We start from the raw sequence: 24919 nt of genomic DNA, 5'->3' as shown, positions 1-24919 counted from the left end.
GAACATGGTGATGTGGTGGAACTCTCTTTATCTGTAATGTAAACATGGCGATGTGGTGGAACTATCTTTACCTGTGATGTGAACATGGCGATGTGGTGGAACTATCTTTACCAGTGATGTGAACATGGTTATGATGTGGTGAAACTCTCTTTACCTGTGATATGAACATGGCGATGTGGTGGAACTATCTTTACCTGTGATATGAACATGGTGATGTGGTGGAACCATCTTTACCTGTGATGTGAACATGGCGATGTGGTGGAACCATCTTTACCTGTGATGTGAACATGGCGATGTGGTGGAACTCTCTTTATCTGTGATGTCAACATGGAGATGTGGTGGAACTATCTTTACCTGTGATGTGAACATGGCGATGTGGTGGAACTCTCTTTATCTGTGATGTGAACATGGCGATGTGGTGGAACTATCTTTACATGTGATATGAACATGGTGATGTGGTGGAACTCTCTTTATCTGTGATGTGAACATGGCGATGTGGTGGAACTATCTTTACCTGTGATGTGAACATGGCTATGTGGTGGAACTCTCTTTACCTGTGATGTGAACATGGCGATGTGGTGGAACTCTCTTTACCTGTGATGTGAACACGGCGATGTGGTGGAACTCTCTTTACCTGTGATGTGAACACGGCGATGTGGTGGAACTCTCTTTACCTGTGATGTGAACATGGCGATGTGGTGGAACTCTCTTTACCTGTGATGTGAACATGGCGATGTGGTGGAACTCTCCACGGCCACCCTGCTTCACCGGTACCGTCAGGAAGAAACTGTTACCATCTCTGGAGAACACCGGTTCCTGGTTCTGCACAAACACACGCAAAAGACAAAACAAAAAAACATTGGTTTCTTCTTGTTATTTGTACACCTTTTAAAAGTCATAAAGGTTCATTTACATTTGAGAGTTTAACAATAAACCCAAATAATACATTTGATTGTGTTTTGATCCAACAAGCTCTGACTTCTTAAAACCACTTAAGACTTAAATCACTTCTGACTTCATTATCCATGTGCAAAGGCTCTTTCTCTGTGCTGTGTATCATATCTAAGTGTATTTGATTATGCTATTATGAATGCATATTGTGTCTGGAAATGTCCTCGAAGCCGACAAAACCACGGAAAGTTAGTAACATTTTAACTTGCTATTTCATCATAGAAACAAGTGGGCTTATAACCAAAACCATCCATGTTCTCTGGGAGAAATGGTGTTAGTGTTCCGTGGAGAAATATTGTTAGTGGGAATGAAAACATAGGCGCACCACGCCTGTAGATTTTGATTATTATTACAAAACATGCATTAACTGCCCTATATACATTTCTGCCATTTGAAAATAGCGATTTTTTTTGTTGTTGACATTTTAGACATTTGAAAACGTGTGAAATGGCCGGGACATACTGCATAATGAGTTATTTTACTTTTGTACATTAAGTATATTTTGATACCAATACTTACTTACGTACTTTTACTCGAGTATAATTTGTTTCCCGGACCTTTACTTGTAACAGAGTATTTCCTACATTGCAGCATTGATACTTTTACTTAAGTAAAAACAAATTAGTACTTTTTCCACCACTGTCCATTACAGTGAGTTGTAATCTATATGGTGTGGATGATGTTCTCTATGTGAAGAGAGTAGGCCTGTCCCCGACTAAGGATTTGTTTAGTCGGATCTAATTGGCGACTAATTGCCAATAGTCGACTGGTATTTTTTTGGGGCCAAAATAAATTTTATTTCAAAGGGCCAAGTCTACACAGTTTGTTTTGTCTCCAGCAGAGTTTCTAGTGTCTCTGTTACAGGGAAAATGGCATTCCAGGGAAATTGAAAGGGGTACGCTTGTTTTCATGCCCCTCATGCAATTCTGTAGAATCAACGCTAGAGGGCAATGCAAGCCAGACATGAGCCCCACACCACACACGCACGCATGCACAAACCAGCACGCACACACGCATGCGCACACGCGCGCGTGTACACACACACATACACACACACACACACACACACACACACACACACACACACACACACTCCAGGGGGCGGGCCTGGCTGGCTATGTTAGTGCAGTGAGTGGCACTTGGGGCAAACGCAGTCCCCACACAACATCATTTACGATTCTGTGCCTATCGGTACATAACTCGGACGGCGCTTAAGTCGACTAGCAGACCATCGGCCGGTCGTCGCGGGCACTCGCGCCTGGAGGCGCTCGGGCGCGACTCCTCGGCCTCAAGGTCTGCTAAGTCGGAGCGCCTTCCGTCATGGTCCAAAACTATACTTTATCAGCGAAAAAAAAGTAGTCCGCGGTTGTTTGAAAAAGTAATGTCCCAAGCTGGAGTCAAACCCCGGCTTCCAGTGGTAGTGGGTGGGGAGTCCAATGATTATCGAAGTGCGCCACTGAGGCTTGTACTAGTGGTGCAAAGTAACAAAGTAGATTTACTCAAGTACAATTTTGAGGTATTCGTACTTTACTTGAGTATTTCTCTCATATTATCCATTTTATTTTCAGCGTTCCCCTAGCGTAGCTTCCTGGTTAGTATGTTGTTGTTGTGGTCGTCGTCCTCGCATCAAAGCCCCGCCTCGCAGCACCGCCCTGTGCCTATAAAACAAGCGCTCCCCTGTCAATTTCCCTGGAATGCCATTTTCCCTGTGACATCTCTATCTCTCTCTGGAAGAGGTTGCACATGAACTCTGCAGCCGCACTGAGGCGCTCCAACACAAACAATACCAATACAAAGACGAGGAATAAGAAGAATAAAGTGGAAGTTACGTGTGGTTGCAGGTGTAGACTTGGCCAAAAAACTATTAAAATAAATTGTGGCCCTTAAAAAAAAACAAAAAAATAACGACTAGATTAAGAGACACGCAGTCGACTCGGACCCCCCGCTACTAACCAGTCGACTAGTCGACTTAGTCGAGGTCAGGCCTAGAAGAGAGGAAGAGATGCTTGAACCCATGGCTTTCATGAAGCGGCTTGGAGCGGATTAAGAGGCAATATAACGCCCGGCCCGGTTACAGGCTTGAACCTGTGAACCACAACCACTTAGACCACAGCGGGTCCCAACCTTTTTGTTCATCCTTGCAGCCCCTCTTCTTACATCTGACACACGCGCGCACACACACACACACACACACGCACACGCATACGCACACGCACACGCACACGCACACGCACACGCACACACACACACACACACACACACACTCACACACCATGTGACATTGCTAAAGATGGAACACATACAGTACCTTCTCTACGGAGGGTAATTCAAGGACACTCCTGGACCATAATGTATCTAGTGCATGGGCAACATGTAGCTCACCTTCACTTAATGCAGCCCGCATTTTAATATCGGAATACTGATATATTACTGATTTCAGCTGTTGCAAACATGACCCGATTTAATTACTTCAGTCTATATTATTAGCTTAAATGACTATCAAAATGATATTGTCTTGTTTATGTCCAACATATTTGTATTTAAGTTCATAAGTAAATGCATTTCAAATTAAATAAAAATGTTACTTCTCAGGATTCCACTTCAAAAATAGCAAAAAAAATAATCAGGGTTCCAATTCAAACATAGCAAAAATAGCAGATCTACAAGCTCAAAACGTGTCGCGCTGCGACGCGTTTTGAGCTTGTAGATCGGCTACTTTTGCTACTTTTGTGTGACATAGAATGGCGAAAAAAGTTAAGAAAAGTTAAAATACGGAGAGAAGAGGTGTCTACCCGACAGTATATATGCTATGTGTCTCTTTGGAGTGAGAGTGGAAATATAGTGGCCCTCTCCATCATCAAAGTTGCATCACCTCTGTTCTAGTGGATCTATAGAGGACAGTAACAGATGAGCTGCTCTGAAGTATCCTTCACCACCATTGATATTCAAAAACAAACAAAAAAAACGTTGTTCAGCTGATTTCATTTCAGCATGTATCAGCAGCATGGAAAACTGTGACCTTTATTCCATTAAGACCAGGAACACATCTGTGTCATTTTAAGATTTATTTGGCTATTAACACATTGAGTGCCAAAACCGTAATATTATGGTTTTGCAAATACACCAGTGCCAACAATCCTAAAAAACGTAAATATACGTTTGTTTTACCTTTTTTTTTTCTTTTTTCGCAACGGTGACATTTCTGGTACCGAACGTAATCTGTTATTATAAAATTCTGGCACCCAATGTGTTAAAAAAAAATTAAAAAACTCAGATCTTTGCTTCTGGGGGTCGCTGGAACAACACATTTTGAGATGGGGGTCCACGGCCAAAAACATATCTAAAAATGTTTTCTAAATCCTAACAGTATGTTGCTATATCAGTGGTGCTCCAACTTTTCCATGTCAAGGACCCCCCAAAATGATATGTATTTGGCAGCGGACCCCCATCTCAAAATGTTTTGTTCCAGGGACCCCCCAGAAGCAAAGATTTGAGTTACAAATGTTCTCTTTAAAAAGATATATATTCAAAGATTTGCACAAAAGTTTTTTTTTTTTTTTTAAATAGCAGATCTACAAGCTCATAGCGCGGCACTCGCGCTATTTTTCGATTAGCCAAATAAATGTTAAAATGACACAGATGCGTTCCTGGTCTTAATGGGTTAATACTGTATAGGATTGTGTCTGACTGGGAGGAGAAATGAACGTACCTGTTTTGAAAGCCACAGTTCAGAGGTCTCTTCATGTCTCTGAAACAAACAGAAAACACATTGTCATTGACGTCACTGAACCACAGAAACCCTAGAGATTTATTGTGGGCCCACAATATAGTTCTCCAAAACTATTTTATAGAATCTTCCCACAACGTTGCCACACTACTAGTTCGACATACTTTTGACTAGCAACTCAATTCATGCTTCCAAAAATTCAGCTTACTGTGGAATCGTGCGCTTGTTCATGTCACTTTGAAATGTTTTGTAGTTTTTAAACTCCCAATACAGTCTATGGGAAAGTCGATGTTATTTTCATCTGAAAGCCCTTCTTATTTCACTTGTTTGCAATCATGTTACTTCAGCATGCTTTAACTTAGAGACTCCATTTAAACTTACAATGCACAGTACAATATCGTGGTACTTTTACTCTAATTTCCATTTTTCCTAGATTTTTAGTATGCTTTTTAGCATGCCCAATAGAAACAGAATCCATTGAAACATCTTTTCTATCAATTATTCTAATCTAATATTGGAATCATTGCAAACAGACCACTAGGGGGCGATCCCAACTTGCTGGCGACAGTTTTTGAAAACCTTATGCCCATACCTAACACCATGCCTACAACTTGTCACGAAGTGCACAATTTCTCCGAATTCCCTCCCAGCTACACACACACACACATACACTCTCAGTGGATACATGGACACGCACACACATACAGACCGACCTTCACACACGCCCCCCTGGTGATGTCACAGACAGTGAGTATGGAGATGTTCTGGGCTCGATTCAACCACCTGACAGTCATCTCTGTTTTACTGATCCACTTCACCATGGTTACGTAGTGTTCCCTGTAAACAACAGCAACAACACGGTTACGTAGTGTTCCCTGTAAACAACAACGATAACACGGTTATGTAGTGTTCCCTGTAAACAACAACAATAACATGGTTACATAGTATATCTGGTTCCTAATGATCAAACTATCAATTTATCCGGGGACCCCCTGGAACCCCCTGGAACCCCCTGGAATCCCCTGGAACCCCCTCAAGGACGCCTGGGGCCCCCAGACCCCAAGTTGAGGACCAGCTGTCTAAATAAGAGACCACCTGACTCACCTCTGTTTCAGGCTCTCCGGTGGGCTCAGTTCCTGGGTGTGGATCGGTTCAAACAGATTGACCACTTTGAGCTTCACCATGGGGTTGGCTTGACCAGCCTGTGAGAACACACACGCACACCGCACGCACACGCACACGCACACGCACACGCACACGCACACACACATTTGAAATATTTATTTATGTCCACATAATGAGAAGTACAGGATGTACAAAGGACATAAACACTGCACGTCAGATGAAGGGAAAGATGCACGTCAGATGAAGGGAAAACAGTTAGTTACAAAGCGCATGTAAAGCAGAGCAACGTTACATACAAAACAAAAGATGGCATACTTGTCAAACACAGCGGACAACAATCATGGGTAAAGTAAGCAACGCCTCCTCCAAATTGAGCGGCTTCCTATAATAGCTGATATTGAGCAGTACCTTGCTAATTGTTTAGCCCTCCTTTTGGAGAGGCCGGCCATTTGCAGGCCCCTTACAACCAACTTGTGCACGTGCCCTAGACTACCAAAGAAAAAACCCAAAAGTTTACATCTGTAGCCTAGCTGAGAGATGGTCTGCTCTAGCTGATGATATTTTAGCACTTCCTTGGTTAGGAAGGCTTCCTCTAAGCTGTAATCAAAAGTACAGCCGACCTCGAAAATGAACACCTCCCTATGGTTTTCATTAACAACAATGACATCAGGGGTGTTAGCTGAAATGTTAGAGAACACAGAATCATCGTTACACAGGTTAAACATGCTCGGCTTCACAGTAGAATGCTTATACAGCATGATGGAGGACCTAAAAATAGAAGTGATATCTTTAGATATCAAATCCACTATTCTGTCATGCCTACTTATGTAGAGTCCCCTGTATACATGGCACCCATTTAAGATGTGGGACATGGTTTCAGCTATTTGTTCATGACCATGATGTATACAGTGAGGAGCATGGTTGCCTGGAAACCAGATGGAGATGTTAAGTTTAGATGGTAAAACCTGCAACCTCGCTTTCAGAGTAAAGATAATAATGCATTCGTCTAAAGCAAAAAAAAATTGCACAGAGTGCGAGACAGAATGGTCCGCAGCGGGGAGACATGCAGTCTTCCCTTGCAACCTCAGTTCAGTCCAATGCTGCCGCTGCCTTTGCTGTTGTGCCCATAAGAGGCGACCTCGGGCATTAGTCAGTCGGAGTTGGTGTTCTGTTCCACACACAGTCATAGATGCTCTGACAGAGATACTGGGGTCAGATATAAAGTCCCACTTCAAGGTAACATCAGCCCAACAGCACAGATCATTTAAGTCCGGCCAGTCTGACCACACACCGAAGCCGGGAGAGCGACTGTCTAGCTTTCCACTAGGTTTCCTCCTGAAGCCTAGGAAGCAAGGATCCGAGCCACATGCCAGGGGGACCTTACGTCGTTTTAGGTCCAGAAATAGTGCAAGCTCTCTCACATACTGGTCATCGTTGTTCACACACACACACACACACACACACACACACACACACACACACACACACACACACACACACACACACACACACACACACACACACACACACACACACACACACACACACACACACACACACACACACACACACACACGCACACACGCAAGTGTTGATTTTGACAGCAAATTTTGATTCAGTTTTAGTCATAGTCTTTTGAATACATTTCTGTTGTAGTTTTAGTCACATTTTAGTCACCTGAAATGTTTTACTTTTATTCTAGTTTTAGTCGACTAAATATCATAAGATTTTAGTCGACTAAACCTACAGTTGATTTAGTCGACTAAAACAGATTTTTGGCGGGCCGTAATGGCGTCGAAAAGGCAGATTTTCACTTTAGCTGCATCCCGAAAATAGCCGATCTACAAGCTTGCGACGCGTTGTGAGCTTGTAGATCTGCTATTTTCAGTCTGTGACACCTGCGCGCAACCATGATGACTTCTGCACTTCTCCACTAGATCCCTCACTAACATTGTAGTCTAGTTTTTATTTGTTGATGAAATTGTCAGTATATTTAGTCATAGTTTTAGTCGTCACAGCTTAGTTTTTATTTAGTTTTTATTTAGTTTTTATTTAGGTTTTATTTAGTTTTCGTCAGTGAAAAAAGGTAGTCGACCAACATTTTATCGTTTAGTTTTAGTCGACGAAATCAACACTGACACACACACACACACACACACACACACACACACACACACACACACACACACACACACACACACACACACACACACACACACACACACACACACACACACACACACACACACACACACACACACACACACACACACACACACACACAAACGTTACTCTACTTGACTCTATCAGCTATGTTTAAGTGGTTAATGTGATGTGGTTAATGATTTAATTGTAATCTTTTTCATTTGAGAGGTGTTAAAAAGGTCTTAAAAAGTCCTTCAATTGTCACGCTATAAATGTGCAGATACCCTGTATAAACGTATACTGTTTGTTGGTTTGTTTACTGTTGAGTTGAAAAAACAATGTTTGCATATTAAAGAAAATCCCCCCCTTATGATTTTTTGGGGGGGTCCCCTGGGGGTCCCGAACCCCGAGTTTGGGAACAATTGCAATAGAGGAAGCAGATATAATGTGAGCGCTGCTGTCTAATTAGTGTTGTACCATATGAGAGCCACGGCGGTACCAGGAGAGAACAGATTAAACAGACCACCAGGTAGCTCTGCAATAATAGTCTGTCTGCTTTAACCCTTTCAATCCCGGAACGCATCTGTTGTCATTTTAGATTTGTACCTAAAACCATATTTATTATTTTATACTTTGGGCTATTCAAAAATAGCAGATCTACAAGCTACAACAATCTGCAACAAAAGGTCCATATCTCCATATCGTTTTACCGTGGTGAAAACAAGCCATTTTCGACGGGCGATCACTCTGCAATGGCGGATCGTTTTAGAAATATTATTGTTCCAGTTGTTAGACGGGACCCTCGAACATCGCGCACGCACGCTTTGTTTACATCCGGGTCCTCGTCGTGGCTTCTACAGCTCTAAAACTATCAGCATAAACGGTAAGAACGCTGGCACTTGATGTGTTAAAATGACACAGATGCGTTCCCGGTCTTAATGGATGAAGTCATATCTGTGGAACATAATGAACCCCAGGATTTCAGTGCAAATCTCATTACGTACTGCTGTATTTTGGGCGGTGAAACCGCCCCTATATGTGAGGTTTGGACATCGACACCCATTGCACCCCCCCCAACCCTGCGCTGTGATTGGCCACCATTGTACCCCCCTAACCCTGCACCGTGATTGGCCAATCACAGTCTATTCAGGACTGTGATTGGCTAGTGAAACATGACACATGTGCATAGCCCTATAAATAGGACTATGCACTTTAAAAAAACACATTTATGTTTTTTTTTAAGTTAGGGGTGTACAATGGTTGGTCCACAATATTACTTTTCTTTAAGTGAACTTCCATCACTGTGATGACCACTGTGACCACACCGCCCACTTCACACTGGGTGTGATTTTTTATATACAATAGGTATTCCCTAGCTTAGGCACACGCACGCGCGCACACACACACACACACACACACACACACACACACACACACACACACACACACACACACACACACACACACACACACACACACACACACACACACACACACACACACACACACACACACACACACACACACACACAGCTTGATGCATTTTAACAAGGTCACTGTGAAGTGTTACTGAACAAAACGACACAACAGCTATGATTATATACAAGACGACGATTTGAACTGAATACTGTGTCCATGTCGCATTGCGAAGCGCTGTGAGCTTGTAGATCGGCTATTTTCGAATAGTTGTCTGTGCGTGTGCTCATATGGCGCGTATAGTCTCTTCTTTTGGACTTGTTTCTATTTCATAGACCTGGTTGCTTGTTTCTCTCGCAAAATCTTGCAAAAACACTGGACCAGACATGGTAAAATATAGACTTTGTTACAGTACCTTAACACATTACCTGCCAAGAATGCATAAATGCGTTCTATTACCAAATTATTATATTTTTGAAAATTCCACAAGGGGCGCTCTAACACAGCTTTGGAATGATCCCTCATCACTCAGAGAAGAAGTAGTCGGATGTGACGTCATTCCAAAAAAACAGACATCCATCCAGCCGGATTTTTTAAAACAAACTTCTAACTCAGTTTATTTTTTTTGCATTGAAAACCACCCGTTTTCAACGGGACATAGCCCCAAAATGGCAGACCGCGGGTGGAATGTTATTGTCCCAGTGGATACACAGATCCCTCCGCCTACCCACAGGGACTTTTTTTTTAATTTATTTTTACACAACGTGGCTTCCACGGCTATTCAACGATCGTCTATTTAAGGTAATTACGCTGGCAAGGGGATAAAAAAACTATGTTTAATATCAAGGCAGGTAATGTGTTAAGGTTGGGGTAGTGATGGTACATAGAGTAGGGTACAGTACCTTGGGGTAGTGATGGTACATAGAGTAGGGTACAGTACCTTGGGGTAGTGATGGTACATAGAGTTGGGTACAGTACCTTGGGGTAGTGATGGTACATAGAGTAGGGTACAGTACCTTGGGGTAGTGATGGTACATAGAGTTGGGTACAGTACCTTGGGGTAGTGATGGTACATAGAGTTGGGTACAGTACCTTGGGGTAGTGATGGTACATAGAGTATAGGGTACAGTACCTTGGGGTAGTGATGGTACATAGAGTTGGGTACAGTACCTTGGGGTAGTGATGGTACATAGAGTATAGGGTACAGTACCTTGGGGTAGTGATGGTACATAGAGTAGGGTACAGTACCTTGGGGTAGGGGTACTGCTTTCCTTTGGGGTAGGTGCTGCCGGTGAAGCGTGGTAAGGCCATGTTGGGCACCAGAGTGTCGTTGAGCACCAGGAAGGCCAGCCTCTCTCCGTCAGGCGACCACCAGTGAGCCACGTGCTTCTGAAGGATCTCCTCTGTTCCCAACACAACGCTAACCACGTTAGCCTCATAGCATCAGTGACTAAGTAGCCTGAGCAGCATTCCTTTTCGGGTATATGATCCGGTCGGGAGCGGAAGTAGCCCTACGTCACCGGGCGCGTCATCCGCGTCATCAGCCGACCGGATCGTGACAATCCGGAAAGAGGTCACCCGGACTCACCCCAAAATAGGTCCGTCCTAATAAAATCCTTGATGCAGCGTAGTTTAGCTTATTTTTTACATATAAATGTGAGTGTACTTTCCGGAGACTATTTAGCGTCTGTATTATCCGTATTATCCCACGGGGAAATTCTATTCCATTTAAATAGGGATTTGGGGAACCAAAACAAAGCGGCTCCGCAAAACCGGATCGCGAAAATCCGGAAAGAGGATTTATTATTTTTTTCAGTAGGCGTGGCCTAGACCGGATCATATGGGTCTTTAGTAACGCAGACCAGGCTTTCCTCCGAGGTGGAAAGACTGGTGACGCGAGGTTATTGTCACTGTTTTGGGGTCAAATTGACATTTCTGCCCAACAGTTTTGGAGTATTTTTGCTCCAAAACTGTACTTAATCCATTAAGACCGGGAAGGCATCTGTGTCATTTTAGATTTATTTGGCTATTAAAAGATAGCAGATATACAAGCTCATAGCAGTTTTTGGAAAAACATAATGTTACATAATACATAATAATATGCATTTGGCCGCGGACCCCCATCTCAAAATATTTTGTAACAGGGACCCCCCAGAAGTAAAACATTTTCCCTTTATAAATATGTATTCAAATATTTGCTTAAATGTTCAAGATTTTTAAATAAAATAGCCAAATAAATCTAAAAATGACACACAGATGCGTTCCCGGTCTTAATGGGTTAAAGGTAGGGTAAGTGACATTTTTAGGTAAAAATTCAAAAGTTGTTTGTTAAAAGGTTAAAGCTCTATATTCTCATAGTAATCATTACTATAGAGTGTTTGTTCAGTAACAGGAGTCTCCCCGTCTCTCCAGCTCTTTATTAAACAGAAAATAAAAATCCAAGTTGGTGAGAAAATTCCAGCCTATCAGGAGAGAGTATCAGCTTTCCAACTAAGTGCAATTGTGTGTCAGCTCATTTCTTTGTGTCATCACATCCAATTCCACTGGTTTAATCTGTATGTATCCTGTGTGAATTCTCTGTCCTGATTGGATAAAATTGGTATCCCGACCTGAAAATGCATTTTCTGTTTATTAACACATTGATGGCCAAGATATTAAACATAGTTTTCTATCCCCTTGCCAGTGTATAATTACCTCAATCCCATGATATTTGAAACGCCGTGGAACCGACATTGTGTCCCAAAAACACAAACAACCCCGTGGGTTAGCGGAGGGATCTGTGTATCCATAGGAACAACAACGTTCCAACCGCGATCCGCCCTTTTGGGGCTTCGGCCTGCTGAAAACTAGTGGTTTTCAATGCAAAAAAAATAAACTGAGTTACAGCTGTTTTTCTGAAAATCCCAAACAGGAAGCGGATGACTTCCTGTTTTTTTGGAACAACGTCACATCCACATTCTACTTCTCTGAATGACGATCGATCATTCCAAATCTGTGTTAGGTCACCCCTTGTGGAATTTTCCCCCAAAAATGAAAGAACGCATCAATGCGATCTTGGCAATCAATGTGTTAAAGAGCTGGAGAGACATGGAGACTCCTGTTACTGAACAACCACTCTATAGCGATGAGTACTATCAGGATATAGAGCTATTTAACACTTAGTTTAACTGAAGAATATCCCTTACCCGACCTTTAAGTACAGTACTCAAGTAAATGTACTTAGTTACTGTCCACCACTGCAGACGGGGGTAAAGAGCTACATCTAACAGTAAGCTTACAGAATAATTGGACACAAACATTAACACAGTGTTGAGGAAAACAGCAGAGACGTTCAGTATAGAATACTGAATGTCGGCACTTCTCTGCAAATCCAATTAAGTATTAAGAAAAACAAGTTAACGCATTAAGACCGGGAACGCATCAGTGCCGCGCCATGAGCTTGTAGATCTGCTATTTTTGAAAAAGAAACGGGACAATATGTGCAAATCTTTTAATTTATATATTTTTAAGCGGACATTTGTAACTCAAATCTTTGCTGCTGGGGATTCTACAAATGTCTTCTAAATCCTAACAGTTTATTTAAAAAAGATACTTGGCCGTGGACCCCCCCATCTCATAATATTTTGTTCCAGGGACCCCCAGAAGTTGCAACAGAGTTGAAAATGTTCGCTTTAAGAATATATATATTCAAAGATTTGCACAAATGTTCACTATAAAAATTAAAAAAAGCAGATCTACAAGTTCATAGTGCGGCACTCGGTGCCGCGCTATGAGCTTGTAGATCTGCTATTTTTTAATCGCCAAACAAATCTTAAAATGACACAGATGTGTTCCCAGTCTTAAAGGGCTAAATCGATAGGAGAGTTATTGTGGTCGCTTGCAGAAATTCGTTCATCAGATTTACATAATCTTGTTTTATCCAGACATGCATGACGTGACAAAAAAAAGAAGAAAAAGTCCTCGCCCAAATCTAATTATTGTTTCCTGTCCAAATCTGCCACTGTAACCGGATTCATATATTATCACTTTCTGGGATGAAACTGCAACTAATTCAATATTTACATTTTCTTCAGCTACTTAACTGTGTGTAAAGAAGAACAGCAGCGCTGGGATGAATTATTTATCAAAGTATTCCAACTAGTGAGACGTTAACTCCATCTGACAATGTTGTGGCAACTAAATCAACCAGTGTGTTTGCAGTGCTTTAAGTATAGACTTTATATAATAAATATATACACACAATTATGACATATTCAGTGGGGAAACATTTGTGCTAGGGCAAGCATTACGGATTTCTTTAATTCATTAAGACCGGGAACGCATCCGCATTTCTTTGGCTATTCAAAAATAGAAGATCTACAAGCTCGCCGCGCTACGAGCTTGTAGATCTGTTTTTTTTTTTTTTTTTTTTTTTTGAAAGCGAACATTTTTAACTCAAATCTTTGCTTCTAGGTGGGTCCCTGGAACAACATATTTTGAGATGGGGGTCCGCGGCCAAATACATATCATTTTGGGTGGTCCTTGACATGGAAAAAGTTTGAGAACCACTGATTATAGCAACATATGTTTTCTCATAAAACTGATTTACTAGACATTTGTAGAATCAACCAGAAGCAAAGATTTGAGTTACAAAATGTTTGCTTTAAAAATATATGTATTCAAAGATTTGCACACATTTTCATGATTTTTCAAAAAAATAGCAGATCTACAAGCTCATAGTGCGGCACTCGGTGCCGCACTATGAGCTTGTATATCTGCTATTTTTTAATAGCCAAAGAAATCGAATATGACACGGATGCAATCCTGGTCTTAATGGATTATGCAGAGGTTTTTATTTTAATTTTATGTCTAATACATTTTCCCTTATCAGCCAGTTCTTGTGGTTGGGTGATTTATTTCTGGAAAGAGCTACTTTTACATGAATGAGACAGACATTATGTCAGCACTTTGCACTGAAGAGAGACCGTATCAATCATAGCCAGACAGCTTTTAAATTAACTGACACAACGTGGCTATATATATATACCGCATTCAAAATATCTCTATTTAAAGCTAAAACGTCTTACTGTAAATAGTGTCTCGTTCATAGGCGCGTTCCTCGGTTCCAATAAGTTTAGATTAGATTACGATAAAGCAAATGTTTAATTAATCCCAGCGGAGGACATTTAAGGCCTTTGCAGACAGGGTGCGATTACTCAATCAGTTTTTACCGCATGCAAAAAGACGCACGAATCGAACTGGGTTCGATTGGAAAAAAAACGCATCGCCGCATTGCATCGCCGCACGGTAAATTTGGAGCCGGTGTGCATGAGGTCATTGAAAACCATGAGTTCATTTAAAAAATGATAGTCCGTTTTTTCCGTGCGAACAATCGCACCCTGTCTGCAAAGGCCTTAAGAGTCTCTATTGTCTAGTTTCTAGAGTGGAAATAGCTTTTCCTACAGTATGATGGAGAGGGGTTATTCTGTCTGCTACTGAGCACCGAAGTCTGACGTCACTGGCGCTAGAGGGCGCTGTTCCGCTGGTTCGTGGCTTTATTTTTTGTGTTGAAATCCCCATTGGGGAATCTTAGATCACGTCATATAAGAACTGTGTTCCAAACATAAACACACCACCCTGGCATTTCTGTCAGCGGGGTGGCTCTGCATCGTTTAGGATATTCATTCATATTTGACACAGCCTGTTTCTGGAGTTAATTCTGCCTTAAAAGTCTTAAGAACTACTACTTCCGGGTCTGAAACTGTCCCTACAGCAGCTGCGTTCATGGGAAATGTAGTCTTTGAGTTGTTTGACTCATTTCTAGCATTTATTGTGTTACTCTTTGGGTAAATGTGTACATTTACACCTTCAGTCGATGCTTCATATCCATATGAAGGGGTGGTGTGTTTATTTTTGGAACACAGTTCTTATATGACGTGATCTAAGATTACCCTATGGGGATATCAACACAAAAAGTAAAGCCACAAACCAGCGGCAGTGACGTCAGGACTTCAGTGCTCTATACATCCATCATATAACGTTATTCTGTCTGCTATAACATCCATAATATAACGTTATTATATATATATCAGATCTACAAGCTCACAATGTGTCGCATCGCGACACATTGTGAGCTTATAGATCTGATATTTTCAAATGGCCAAAATTTATATAGGGCTGAAGTGGTTAATGTATCTTTTGTAATAATAATACAAATCTACAAAGTAACTAGTTACTAAAGTTTTCAAATAATTGTAGTGGATTAAAGGTACAATATTTGCCTCTGAGATGTAGTAGTGGAGTAGAAGTAAAAGTACTGAACATTGGAAATACTGCAGTAAAGTATAACAAATCTCAAAATTGTTCTTAAGTACAGCACTTGAGAACATGTACTTAGTTACTTTACACCACTGGTAGCAGACAATCGTTTACCTTCGTAGAGCCAGTCTGCGATCCCGTTAAAAATGACGCCTTCTTTCCCCGAGGAGGTGAGTCTGAGAGCGTTGCTCTTCACGTCCGACTGGTAATAGATGTTGTTCTCAAAGATGTAGATCTGTGGAGAGACACACACACACACAGATTACAATTTAACACATTGACCGCCAATGACTCAATATTACGCCATTTGAGCTAGAGGGCGCTCTTTGCTCTTCGCCAAATGAATGATGCCTTGACTTCCAGAGAAGGATCCACCCGAAAATGACGTTATCTAAAACATTTACACCCCGTCCACTACAATGTTATCACATTTATAAAAATAAATTTATCTCAGATTTATTTTTCCCAGATTGTGTTTTTGGTGAAAATGAGCTACAGTATATTCAACTGCCGATAACTACAGAACGGACGATCGCGGTTACAATGTTTTTGTTTTTCGGTGGAAAGAAGAGAGACTCGTCTTTTCACCGAGGCATCGTTTGTTTGCGTCGGCGTTGAAAAGAATAATTATGTGGATCCTCAAAATAAGGTAAAATGCGGACGAATGAATTCATTAATACTTGGCAATGAATGTGTTCAGATGACATTGTTGACACGTCACCTCGTCATAAAGCCAGGTAACAGGGTGGAAAATAATGTTTTGGGTTCTACGTCACACGGATCAAAACAGGAGAGATGATCCTATAGTTAGCCTGTAAAGAACTAATACCTATGTCTATGTTAATAAAATAAGAGAAAAAGGTCCATAAAACAGATCCTAAAGGATCCATTTCATAAACATACATTAGTACATACAGTACATCCAATGGTAGGATTTTATATGAAGGGTTTGAGCGTGGCTTCATTCATTCCATTAACCCTTTTAGACCAGGAATGCATGCGTGTCATTTAAAAAAATATTTGGGCTGTTCAAAAATAGAAGATCTACAAGCTCATAGCGCGGCACCAAGTGCCGCGCTATGAGCTTGAGCTTGCTATTTGTTTTAAAATTGTGTTTTCTTTTTGCAAATGTCTTTGAATATATATATATATACACTGCTCAAAATAATTAAGGGATCAAAGTGTTCCCTACATTTCTTGAGCAGTATATATTTGTAACTCAAATCTTTGCTTCTGGGGGATTCTACAAGTGTCCTCTAAATCCTAACAGTTTTTTGAAAATACTTATGTTGCCATAATATCAGTGGTTCTCAAACCTTTTTATGTCAAGGACCCCCAGAATTAGTATATGGTATTTAGCCGCGGACCCCCCCCCCCCCCCCCCCCATCTCAAAATATGTTGTTCCAGGGACCCCCCAGAAGCAAACATTCTATATATATATTGTAATGTCATGAGAGGTATGGAGTGGCATAGTGTGAGGCAGTGGAGTACAAACAGGCAAAATCCAGGGTGAAAGCAAAATGAGGTTTAATAAATAACTCAGGAATAGGCCAACATTAGGCAATTAGCAAAATAACAAATCGTCCCAAAGGGAGAATAATGATCCAGTCCAAAACTATGTCCGTCCACACTACTACTTAACATAAACACAGTCTTGTCCCCATAGAGTCCAGTTCCTTCCATCCAGCTCCTCTCTGTCCTGCTTGCTGTGTGTGTTTGCTCTCCCATGTACAGTGGTTACCTGCTGACCTATAGAGACACACGGCCGGAAGCGGAAGGCCTACAAATCCACGCCCACTTTTGACACTCGGGGTCCGTTAGAACGATGAACTGCAGCTCTCAATGCAATCTCTATGAGAGGCATTGTAAAATACCGTCATTTCACTGGTTAACTACTGAGGCTGTAGCGATTTTTGTTGTGTTCTAATAATCTGTGCCATTTGTTTAATTTGTCCTTTTTAATGTCCCATATCTTTCATCTCGATATACTACCCACAATATACTATAATATACTCCATCAGTATGTCAAAATCGCTAGCATCGGAGATCTAGAGTTTAAGTGATCGCATGGTATATACGTCACGGACGCATCCCTTGAGGTTTTCAATACCCAGAAAACTGGCGAAAGTGGCCGTTTTCAATAGGTTTTGGTCATTATCTCTGGAACAGAAGGTCCAATCTGCTCAGTTCAAAGCTTGTTGGATGCGTGACTTTGAGGACATTAAGCACGCATTGACACATTTTCGTTTTTTTTTGTTTTTGTTTAGGGGAGGCGAGATCTTAGTTGGGCAGGCGACCGCCTCTCCTGCCTCTACAGTGGGTAGGCCACTGGTCGGCGCTCGGCACTCGTAAAGACAGTGATGTCACTGAAATGCCCGTCTGCTGTCTACCCTCTGCTGTGTTAACATTATGGGTAACTCGTTAAAGTGGCAAATTAAATGTGAAACACATCAAGTATTAAGAAAACAAGAAGATATGTTGACAAAGACACTCCATACATTTGGAAACATATTTTTATTTAAATCAATATCGTCTTCAGTTAATGCAGGATAATGTTAAAAGTAGGCTAACTTTCATATCCTCTCATAGGGAATGCATTGGCAGCTGCTGTTCATCGTTCTAACGGACCTCGAGTAGCGGCGCTGTCTCAAAAGTGGGCGTGAAATTTGTAGTCCCCGTGTGTCTCTATACGCCCCAGTCTCTGAAAGGTACCTACCAGGACTCACCTAACCCTAGGTTGTGAAAGGTTGGGGGTGTGGCTATGCCTAGGAGGTGTGTCTTGCGCTGTAATACAGTAGGTGGACAGTAGGTGGCATAAGAGAGCTAAAATGTTTGCAGAGGAAAGAAATTACTCTGGCACAAAACATTTTCAGATGGGACAACAATATATAATTAGCTGAATTATATAAAAAACCTCTACAATGTTATAAGCGTTCTGCTAGTGCTTGTAGCGTTTCAGCTCTGCCTCAATTAGGTGCCTCAAACCATAGACATATAAAGGTAGACGCCTCCTTCGGCTCTGAGGCATTGGTATCTCGGGTGCCATTTTAGCGTAGGAAAGCTGTAGGCAAGCTTCCGTTTGCGTGTGTCACAGAAGGGGGCATTCGGTAGGCCAATCAGAGGCAGGTGGGGGCGGGACAACTAGATTCTGACAAGTCTTAGAAAAGACGCACTGTGATTGGCCAGTAGTCAACGCGCTGTGAGCGCTGTGATTGGCCAGTAGTCACTTTGAGTGTCCCTTTGCCTACACGAAAATGGCGGCCGCGATACGAGTTGCTCCAACGAACTGCAGAGGCGAATGAGGTATCTAGGTTTCTATATCTATGCCTCAAACACCTGCACCTGTCTGTGTGCTGATGCACCCTGGGAGTTGCAGTTCTTTCTACAACGGCCATTTTGGGTGCAGGAATATAGCACCCATCTACCACCTGTCCCCTTGTGATGCCACATATATACAAGGGTGCACATACTTTTTTGGGATGGTGGGATGCGCGAGAAAAAAGGATGCGGTGGCAAAAAGGACACGGTGCGTTCATCATCGGTGACGAGTGCCTGTAACACAGCCAGCAGCGTGCTGCGTGCGAGTCGCGCGACTGACTGTGTGTCAGGATTCGAGGCCACACTCACACAATCACGTGCAGCATGCGTCCCTTACCCCTCCGCCTAATGGCTGTGTATGGGGCCGACTCGTGCTTTAGCGTGATTGTGTGACTGTGGCTTCAGGAAGTCAATTCCTGTCCCAGCGGTCCCAGCTGTTGGTACGGGAAATCGCTTCCCAACGTCTGATGTGCCGCGCAGCATGCATTTTGACGACGCATGCGCACCAGTTATGTGCACCCCTATATATATATATATATATATATATATATATATATATATATATATATATATTTACAGTTATGTGCACCCCTATCTATATATATATATATATATATATATATATATATATAGATATATATAGATATATATATATACAACAAATATTTGCACACATTTTCACGATCTTTCCAAAAATAGCAGATCTACAACGTCTTGTCCTCCACGTTCATCAGCACAAACAGCTTTAAACATGGACTTCTCTCATGGTTGTCGGGTCGTAGGTTAAATCGCCAGGTTGTCAGACACAGGAAGATCAGGAGAGCAGCGCTCCTCTCCAAAAAGATGGAAGCGTTTTCCAGTGGTGGAAAGTAACTAAGTACATTTACTCAAGTGCTGTACTTAATTACAAATTTAAGGAATTTTTACTTTACTGGAGTCTTTTATATTTTCAGTAATTTTACTCTCAGACGATAATATTGTACTTTTACTCCAGTACGATTATTTGAACACTTTAGTTACTAGTTACTTTTGATTATTATTACAAAACATACATTAATAACTTCAGCCCTATATACATTTTGGCCATTTGAGAATAGCCGATCTACAAGCTCACAATGCGACGCATTGTGAGCTTGTAGATCTGCTATTTTCAAAATATTTTTAAACATTGTATACATGTATTTGAAAACTTGCGAAATGGGACATTCTGCGTAATGAGTACTTTCTACTTTTGGTACTTTAAGCACATTTTGGTACCAATACTTTTGTACTTTTACTCAAGTACATTTTACTTGTAACAGAGTATTTCTACATTGCAGTACTTTTACTCAAGTAAAACATTTGAGTACTTTTTTTCCACCACTGGTGTTTTCTAGGTTGAAGTGCCTGCAGGGGGCGCTGCAGCAAAAGAAAACACACACCGGGGCATCCCGGAGCGTGCCTTTAACAATAGCAATGCAACGAAGACAGACTGGCACTGCCAACTCAGGCGTTCTGCCAACGGGCGTTCTCTGTGGACTCGACCCCTGATCCACAGAAATGCCTGACGCTCTTCTTCTCGACGGAAACAGCTTAGCCAGAGCCTTCTTATGCTAACCCTAAGAGCCAGAGGTCTTAACCCCTTAAGACCGGGAACGCATCTGTGTCATGTACAAGCACTTTTTTTTTAAAATATTTGAATATATATATATTTGTTCTGGGGGCCCCTATTACAAAACATTTTGAGATGGGGGTCCACGGCCACATATCATTTTGGGGGTCCTTGACATGAAAAAGTTTGAGAACCACTGATATTATAGCAACATACGTTTAAAAAAAAAGAAATACATTTGTAGAATCCCCCAGAAGTAAAGATTTGAGTTAAAAATGTCCGCTTTCATAGATTTGCACATATTTTCACGATTTTTCAAAAAATAGCAGATCTACAAGCTCATAGCGCGGCACTCGGTGCCACGCTATGAGCTTGTAGATCTTCTATTTTTGAATAGCCCAAAGGAATCAAAAAATGACACACAGATGCGTTCCCGGCATTGATGGGTTAAGGAGGTTTCACATAAAGATCCGTGACCAAAGGCCGTTTGGTCCGGCGCTCATGGTCCGCCGCGGCTCACACTCCGTGATTTGTCTGGGTTAAACGATCAAAGGTCTAATCACCCCCAGAGGGCAAGAAAGATAGAGAAGATTTAGAGAAAAAATAGCGTTTATTCCAGTATCCAGTATGAACCGGAACACACAGCTCTCTGCACTGAGAATAGAATAGAATAGATGTCTTTATTATCCACGAGGGGACATCGTTTTTGATCCACGAGGGAACATCGTTTTTGCTCGGGTCAATGCATACAATTCAAGACAAGACAATACAATACATAAATACACACCAACCAGCAAAGTACTTCCATTCTACAAAAGGTGAAAGGGTCTTTAATCCATTAAGACCTGGAACGCATCTGTGTCACTTTTTCATTTGAGCTAAAAAAACATGATTTTACACTTTGGCTATATAAAAAATAGCAGATCTGCCGCGCTATGAGCTTGTAGATCTGCTATTTATTTATTTTTATCGTGAAAATGTGTGCAAAAATCTTTGAATACACATTGTTTAAAGTAATACTAGGTAACTTTTAAAGTTACATGTTATATATTTTGTGAGTGGCAAATGTTTCACAACACCCATTCCATGAATGGGTGTTGTGAAAGCCTTTTATAAACATATTTTCTATTGAAAGTGGACAGGGGCTTCTTTCCCGCGAAAATGACGTCATCAGGCCGGAAAACGGAAACGGAAATGCACCGGTTTCCTGTTTGGCCAGGAACTACCCCCCCGGTTTCCTGTTTGGCCAGGAACTACCGCGCTAATAACAAAAAGGAATCTCACGCTGTTTTTTAGACATTATAGGATTTGAAGATGGAAAAATAATAGCAAAAGAAAACACAGCTCACGGTAACTAAAGCTCGACTGGCTAAGAGAAACGATCCACAGATAGTATAAAACAATTAAAATAACGCTTTTTGAAACGCTTCCGGTGAAAACAAATGGAATTCTGGGTAATGAAGGCTTCCACTATAGACATGCAGTGACGGTAGTGACCAGTAGAGGCTGCTAAAAATTGTTTTTTTTTTGGGAGTAGCCTTCTACTACTTTAAAGCAAACATTTTTAACTCCATTCTTTGCTTCTGGGGGGGGGGGGTCCCTGGAACAAAACATTAGGATTTAGAACACGTTAGGATTTAGAAGACATTTGTAGAATTGGCTTCAGGTCTTAATTAAAGACCTTAAAAGAAAGCAATGTCCTCTCCACCCTTGTGGAACGCCCAGAATGAAGAAGAACAGAGAGCTATGGCATGGATTCCACATTGTGCTCTCACAAATGGTTCATTAACCCTTTAAGACCTGGAACGTGTCATTTTACGATTTCTTTGGCTATTCAAAAATAGCAGATCTGCAAGCTCATAGTGCGGCTTGTAGATCTGCTATTTATTTTTTTATCATGAACATTTGTGCAAATCTTTGAATAGATCTTTGCTTCTGGGGGGGATTCTACAAATGTCTTCTAAATCCTAACAGTTTTTTTTTGGAAAAAAAACGTCTGTTGCTATATATCAGTGGTTCTCAAACAAAAAAATGATTCAAGGACCCCCAAAATTATATGTATTTGGCCGCGGACCCCCATCTCAAAATATGTTGTTTGAGTTAAAAATGTTCCCTTTAAAAAAATCTATATATTCAAAGATTGGCACACATTTTCAAGATGTAAAAAAAATAGCAGATCTACAAGCTCATAGCGGGGCACTCCTACGTCTTTTAAAGCGATCTGCGGGTGGATCTTTGTGAAGAAAAATATTCTATGATTTTTCAAAGGTTAGAGAAAACGCTCGGAATCGCTGGCAAGGGCAGCTATAGACCATGGCCTTGACCATGACCATGGCGGCAGTGGCTCAGGGGTAGAGTGGCCGGGTAGATTTGAACTGGAAACCGCAAGTTCCCAGTTCGATCCCGGGCTGGGGCGCTCCCCCAGAGTTAGTGTGGAAGTGTCCTTGAGCAAGACGCTGAACCCCTAATTGCTCCCGATGAGCAGGTTGGTGCCTTGCATGGTTTCCTCCTCCATCTGTGTGTGAATGTGTGTGAATGTGTGTGTGAATGGGTTAATGGCACAATCAATGTAAAGCACTTTGGATAAAAGTGCTATATCAATGCACCATTTACCATTTATGTTTTAACTCTGGCAGTTAAAGAGTTAAGGATGGACATTGTAGTATTTCAACACAAAGGATTGAGCTTGGTTTTAAACCCTCCCCCCATACCGACACATTGTGAGCTTGTAAATCTGCTATTTTTGCAATTTCTTAAATGCCTTTTTTAAGGCCACTCCCTTTGTGAAATATTGCCTCTGCCACCCAGATACCCCCCCCCCCCCCCTCCCCTCTCCCCCCCAGGCCGGTTTGAATTGGTACGTCTTGCTGCCATGGAAACGACAGGCAGCACTGTAGGTACTGTACTGTAGGTCCATTGTGATGGAAGCTGAAGGAAAGTGAAAGTGAAAGAGGATATGAGCGCAGTGGCGTCTCAGAGCAGTTTACTCTCTCTTTCCTTTAAAATAACATCTATTCCACAAAGGCAGAGCAGTGGCTCCTACAGCTATAGCCTCACACACCGTCCCTCTGGACTGACTGTCACTTTGAGACAAATACTGTTTCAAGAGAAGCTTAAAATGTTGAACTTCACTCTGGAAATGCACTTATTCGTGTGTATGGCATATCTGATAAATGGTGCATTTATATAGCGCTTTTATCCAAAGTGCTTTACATAGATTGTGCATTACATTCACCCATTCACACACACATTCACACACACATTCACACACACACATTCACACACACACATTCACACACACATTCACACACCGATGGAGGAGGAAACCATGCAAGGCACCAACCTGCTCATCGGGAGCAATTAGGGGTTCAGTGTCTTGCTCAAGGATACTTCCACACTAACTCTGGGGGGAGCCCGGGATCCAACTGGGAACCTCACGGTTCCCATCCGGCCGATCTACCCCTGAGCCACTGCCGCCCCCCATATATGGAGATCTGGTTATGCAGAAGCGCATATCCGCGGGACCGACCGACTTCAAACTCGGCGATAACGTCGGAGAGGAGTGGAGGGAGTGGTGCTCTGCCTCAGAGTGTGTTGCTCTGCCTCAGAGTGTGGTGCTCTGCCTCAGAGTGTGGTGCTCTGCCTCAGAGTGTGGTGCTCTGCCTCAGAGTGTGTTGCTCTGCCTCAGAGTGTGGTGCTCTGCCTCAGAGTGTGTTGCTCTGCCTCAGAGTGTGGTGCTCTGCCTCAGAGTGTGTTGCTCTGCCTCAGAGTGTGGTGCTCTGCCTCAGAGTGTGGTGCTCTGCCTCAGAGTGTGTTGCTCTGCCTCAGAGTGTGGTGCTCTGCCTCAGAGTGTGTTGCTCTGCCTCAGAGTGTGTTGCTCTGCCTCAGAGTGTGGTGCTCTGCCTCAGAGTGTGTTGCTCTGCCTCAGAGTGTGGTGCTCTGCCTCAGAGTGTGGTGCTCTGCCTCAGAGTGTGGTGCTCTGCCTCAGAGTGTGGTGCTCTGCCTCAGAGTGTGGTGCTCTGCCTCAGAGTGTGGTGCTCTGCCTCAGAGTGTGTTGCTCTGCCTCAGAGTGTGGTGCTCTGCCTCAGAGTGTGGTGCTCTGCCTCAGAGTGTGGTGCTCTGCCTCAGAGTGTGGTGCTCTGCCTCAGAGTGTGGTGCTCTGCCTCAGAGTGTGTTGCTCTGCCTCAGAGTGTGTTGCTCTGCCTCAGAGTGTGGTGCTCTGCCTCAGAGTGTGGTGCTCTGCCTCAGAGTGTGTTGCTCTGCCTCAGAGTGTGTTGCTCTGCCTCAGAGTGTGGTGCTCTGCCTCAGAGTGTGTTGCTCTGCCTCAGAGTGTGTTGCTCTGCCTCAG

General features: G+C 42.3%; 1 protein-coding gene across 1 annotated transcript in view; it reads right to left on the bottom strand.

The window, feature by feature from the left end:
- Positions 1–24919, bottom strand: part of LOC308105816 (inactive dipeptidyl peptidase 10-like) — a gene marked incomplete at both ends in the record, with an annotated part of 317527 nt that overhangs the window by 28854 nt on the left and 263754 nt on the right. The window contains 6 exon segments of the mRNA XM_080456741.1: positions 715–822; positions 4661–4699; positions 5392–5515; positions 5783–5880; positions 10613–10767; positions 15776–15896. Of these exon segments, the coding sequence (XP_080312867.1) occupies positions 715–822; positions 4661–4699; positions 5392–5515; positions 5783–5880; positions 10613–10767; positions 15776–15896 (645 nt within the window).

The sequence above is a fragment of the Gymnoscopelus braueri genome (assembly GCF_963280865.1).
Source record: "Gymnoscopelus braueri genome assembly, chromosome: 18".
Lineage (NCBI taxonomy): Eukaryota > Metazoa > Chordata > Actinopteri > Myctophiformes > Myctophidae > Gymnoscopelus > Gymnoscopelus braueri.
Note: the sequence above shows the minus strand (reverse complement) of the source record. Positions and strands in the feature narration are given on the sequence as shown.